This window comes from Anastrepha ludens, chromosome 2 (genome assembly GCF_028408465.1).
Source record: "Anastrepha ludens isolate Willacy chromosome 2, idAnaLude1.1, whole genome shotgun sequence".
In the NCBI taxonomy this organism is placed as follows: domain Eukaryota; kingdom Metazoa; phylum Arthropoda; class Insecta; order Diptera; family Tephritidae; genus Anastrepha; species Anastrepha ludens.
This window is the reverse complement of record NC_071498.1, coordinates 2,397,117-2,402,230: the sequence shown is the minus strand read 5'-3', so window position 1 is coordinate 2,402,230 and position 5,114 is coordinate 2,397,117. Positions and strand designations below refer to the sequence as shown.

Here is a 5,114-nt window from a genome sequence, read left to right as displayed (position 1 = left end):
TATTTTCTACTTTTTAGTTCGATTAGCAATAAAAGCGTGTTTTTTAGTTTTTTTTAACTATTTTTTATTTTTAGTATATGTAGGTGTTTACGAGTAATATACTATTACACAACCGCACACTAAATACTAACCTCAATGGTGGTGTGGAAACTAAAAATTCCCAATTTTTGTTTAAAAAAATACCCAATTCATGTTTCTACCGGTATGGCAATATTGGTAAATGTTATAAAAAATGCACATTTTTCAGCGCTCTCACGAGAAAAAGAGTTTCCCATCTAGTCATCTATGTTGTGTGTTCCGAGTCGATCAGATTTTTAGAAGCCAGTGAAAATTAAGCTCAAAGATTCCGTTACAGTCATTCATACATACAACCCGAGCTAATAAAAGTGTGTTAAAAAAATAAAATATTAATCCTGGCAATCCTAATAAGGATAATGGAAAATTTATCTCACATGTCTCACACTGCACTCGTTCTTCGTGACTATTTCGCCAAAAATTCCACGCATATCGTTCCGCAACCACCGTATTCGCCTAATTTGGCTCCGTGTGACTTCTGGCTGTTCCCAAAACTCAAGAGACCACTACCGGAAGTGGACTATTTGGAAAACTCGTTGGCATAAGTGTATTTCATCGAGAGGGCATTATTTTGAAGTGGATGAAATTGATTTATAAGAATAAATGACGATTTTTCATTTACTTACTTTTTGCCCACAGGTAAAAAAAGAAAATATTAATCCTGGCAATCCCAATAAGGACAATGGAAAATGTTTATCAAATTATTGCATTGTCATCGGTCCTTGATAGGTGTGCAAAATTTCAAGTCGATCAGATGTTTAGAAGCCAGTGAAAATTAAGCTCAAAGATTCCGTTACATACATACATACATACATACATACATACATACATACATACAACCCGTCCTAATAAAAGTGTGTTAGAGCCGCTTACTTTAAATAAAAGTGCGGAACTGGATTTTTAAAATATCCGGAACTGGATTATTTAAATTAACACTTGAGCAAAATTGCAAGCTTAACTCAGATGACACTGTACTCTTTTTTCGTGTCTTGAAAATTGCCACCTGGCAAACTCTGGTACATGCAAAGTTTCAAGCACTTAGCATTAAAATAAATTATGATTGCGTTAATAATACAAATTTGAAAAAAAAACATTTCTAAGTCAAGTTTTTATAAATTAAAAAAACAAAACTTTTTTTTTTAATTTAAAATAAGTACTAAAGCATACTTATATTAGCATTAAAATAAATTATGATTGCGTTAATAATACAAATTTGAAAAAAAAAAGCATTTCTAAGTCAAGTTTTTATAAATTAAAAAAAACAAAACTTTTTTTTTTTAATTTAAAATAAGTACTAAAACATACTTATACAGTGTAACCTCTCCTAACGGGCGCTTCTGTGAGCCGGACCATTCCATTGAGCGGCCATTTTTTTTATATACCAAATCTTATGCATCGGAAGAAGTTACACTTAGTGCAACTGCACAGTCGTACTTAGTTTTTCTTTCTGATAATTATTTTTAGAGTTATTAAAATTGTTCCTTAGTTAAAATTAAATTTCGAGTGGTCACGGCTTTGATGCAACAGGCAGCGTTCAGAGAAAGTTAATGTATACATTAACGTTCTCTGCAGCTCATGTCATCATAGCTGGATACAAAAAATAAATGCCAGGAAACGCATTTTAGTCCATCACTCGGGAAACCAAAATAACTGAGGAATGACAAACTGCGCCGAGTGCCATCTAGCTACTGACGCGAGCAACTGTGGTCTTCTCATTTCTCTTTCTCATTAACTGGCCACAAAAAAGCAACGCTGCAACTGAGATCTAAATTTGACGTTTTAAAAATTATCTGATTTATCTTGTTTGTTTATTTGCGAAATTTCTAAACAAAAGATAACATAAATGCGCTTTACATTGAAAAATTTACCGAAAAACAGAAAAATTTTTTAAATTCTCACGAACAATAAATAAAAAACAAAAAAAAGTGCAAAAGTGCTAAGTTTTAGAAGCCCCGTTTGATAGGTGTTTAGTATCCCACACAAAGAACTGGACGAACCGAAGTATATTTCGGTTAAAATAGACTGTGTTCTTTCAGAAGGATAAAGGAAGTACATAGAAACAGCATCACCACTCTAACAATAACAACAAATGCCAAATCAGGTTTCGCTGTGTGTCATCAAAATCGAAATTGACCCTACACTTAGTGAGGACTTAGGTGCGTAAGCATTCGGGTGAACGGGTGAAAAAAATTATATCACTTCTCATAAGCAATTATGCATATGTGTGTACCTTACAGAACCTGGTGCCACCTCTGCTGAACATCCTACAAATCCGCGCATGCTAAAGGAGCGAGAACGCGATCGTGGTCTACGTCAATCCAGTGAAATTGTGATAGAAACCTACACAAATCGATTGTGGGCAATCGAAGAAGAGCTGCAGGCAGCAGCGGCAGCGCAGCAACAGGCAGTAGTTGAAGAAGGAGCTGCAGCGATGGAATTGAGTGGCGAACGTAAACGCGATTTGCGCGCGACAGCTAGTGGCTCACGTGAAGCTACACCACTCGAGGAGGGGCAGTGTGCGCCAGAGTTTCCGAAAGAAATTGGTTTCTTCTCCGGCAATCCGGAAGTGACCAATGGTATTGTGCATTTGTACAAGAAAAAGTGAGTGCCGCTGTGTGAATGCGAATGTAGCAATTGCCAATTAATTGTTTGTGGGTTTGTTTAGTGAGCGTAAGGAGCTTAAGGAGGGCCCATCCGATATGCTGTGCCTTCTTGCAGTGCCTGCCAGTGTCAGCTGTCATGACCTAATGGGCTTTGTGGCGCCTTGTCAGTCAGCGATACGTCACATTCGTATTGTGCGTGACGGCAGTCCCAATCAGTTTATGGTGATATTAGAGTAAGTGAAATAATATCTTAAAATAATGGAAGTTATAACTTTAATTTCTTTTTTATTTGAAACTTTCTAACTTCGCAATAGATTTCGCTCAAACGGCGCCGCTTTGGAGTTCTATCAGTCCTACAATGGCGCTGCCTATAATTTGCTTGAACCCGATTCACTATGCCACGCAGTTTGGGTGTCGGAAATCGAACGCGGTTGCAATGGTGGGCCACCAACTGGGCATACCGAACTGCCCAATTGCCCAGGTATTAACTTTGCTTAATTCGTCTGTTAATAACACTAATTACTCATCTTCCTTAACGCCAGTTTGTCTAGAGCGCATGGACGAGAGCGTCGATGGAGTTCTGACCATACTTTGCAATCATGCCTTTCATGCAAACTGCCTTATCAAATGGGGCGACTCCACCTGCCCTGTTTGCCGTCATGTACAGACGCCGGAATTACTTGAGAACTCTGTTTGTATGGAGTGTGAAGGCACAGATTCGCTTTGGATTTGCTTGATTTGCGGACATGTTGGTTGTGGGCGCTATCAAGGAGGTCACGCTGCTGCGCATTATCGCGCCACCAATCACACTTTCGCCATGCAGTTGGGTACTTCTAGTGTTTGGGATTATGCAGGCGACAATTTCGTGCACCGCCTCTTTCAAAATAAGACTGATGGCAAGTTGGTGGCTACTGCCAATGATGAGGGTGAAGAGAAAATCGATTCAATGCAATTAGAGTTCACATATTTACTCACCTCACAGTTGGATACGCAGCGCAAGTACTACGAAGATCGTTTGGATCGCTTAGAAAAGGAGTGGCGTGACTTTAAGTCGGGTGCCGACAATGCCAGCAGCAAAGTAGGCGCCCTGGAGCAGAAAGTGCAAACGCTAACCAAGGAAAAACAGGCCTTGGAGCGCAAGCTGGCGCAAAATAATACGAAGTAAATATATTTTTTCTCGCAAATCAATGCAGTCTGTAAAAATGTTACTAACTTACAGATTAAAAGAACTACAAAAGCAACTCGCCGAGGAGAGTGAATTCTCAAAAACGCTGCAAATCAATCACAGCTCCTGGCAGACTAAATATGCAACATTGGAAAATCAATACAAAGAATACAAGGAAGCGCGTGAGGCTGAGCTGAATGATGTCAAGGAGCAGCTGCGCGATATAATGTTTTATATGCAGGCGCAGAGCAAGATTGCGGAATCCGACATGAAAGATGATATTGTGGGAGGCACGGTGGTGGTGCCTGAAGTAGACGCGGCCAGCACTTCTACAGGCAGGCGCAGGAAGAAACATTAAAATAATAAAAAAATATATTTTTTAACGATAATTTGCCGAGCTTCTCTTATGGGTTTTGTGAATTGCATTATTCGATTCGTGTTTGCTTTTCCACGGGTGCTTACCACAATTTTCATAAGGATGCTGCAAATGCACATACTTTCACATACAAATTAACTAAAGTAAATGCTATTATTAGCGTGTAAGTAAGCATCTTAGAAATACATTTTTTGCATGTGATTACTAATTAAATACAACATCTTTAAATATACAAACTAATATAAAAAATACCAAAAGCGGGTTTAAGAGGGCATGTGAATCAGTAGTATCGCGCGGGATACCGTCACATGCTGGACATATTTTGATTATGTAGGCGTCGATTCTGGTGCCGCAGTTACGCGGATCTCAGAGGCAGATGAAGCTCTTCGTCTGGGATGGGTGGTGGTTGAACTCCGATGGCGGCATTCGGGGATCGGAAACTTATTTTATTTTTTACTAGCTGACCCGCCGAACTTTGTTCCACCCTAGAGGTAATAAAAAAGCATATTTTTGATTTTATTAAGTTAATTTTTTTATTAATCAAGTATTTCAACGAAGCTTTAATAGATTGCACCCCTCAGTTAAGCATCTTGTGATACACGACATTTTTTGTTTTATTATCAGGTGCAAGAGAAAACAACGCAGATGGTTTTTCGACCCGTGAACATGCCACATATAATTGAATATGTGAAAAACATTGATTTTCTAGATTCAGATCACAAACTTTCAAGGATTGGCCTTGTGTTAATGGTCATGGCGAATGCAAGACGGTTCGGAAATTGAAGTCTTTTAAACTCAAACGGAAGATCGGTTGGGATCATCGGGATCCTCGGAATGAGAACTTCTTCACCTTCGAATTTTCCTTTGGGTATCGTCGCGTAAATCGCATTGTTCA

The 5,114-nt window shown here is 38.8% G+C and overlaps 1 protein-coding gene across 1 annotated transcript; it reads left to right on the top strand.

Annotated features, from left to right (window-relative positions):
* Positions 1–1,878: 1,878 nt before the first annotated feature.
* LOC128856260 (BRCA1-associated protein) lies at positions 1,879–4,437 on the top strand. Its single transcript, XM_054091558.1, has 6 exons — positions 1,879–2,231; positions 2,313–2,676; positions 2,741–2,911; positions 2,993–3,159; positions 3,221–3,839; positions 3,898–4,437. Exons 1-6 carry the CDS (start codon positions 2,165–2,167, stop codon positions 4,199–4,201), a joined length of 1,692 nt encoding a protein of 563 aa, XP_053947533.1. The 5' UTR covers positions 1,879–2,164; the 3' UTR covers positions 4,202–4,437.
* Positions 4,438–5,114: the final 677 nt, after the last annotated feature.

Coding starts and splice junctions, on each gene's coding strand:
- LOC128856260 (XM_054091558.1), top strand. CDS start 2,165: ATGCCAAATCAGGTTTCGCTGTGTGTCATCAAAATCGAAATTGACCCT. Junction 2,677..2,740: donor GTGCATTTGTACAAGAAAAA/GTGAGTGCCGCT, acceptor GGGTTTGTTTAG/TGAGCGTAAGGAGCTTAAGG. Junction 3,840..3,897: donor CTGGCGCAAAATAATACGAA/GTAAATATATTT, acceptor ACTAACTTACAG/ATTAAAAGAACTACAAAAGC.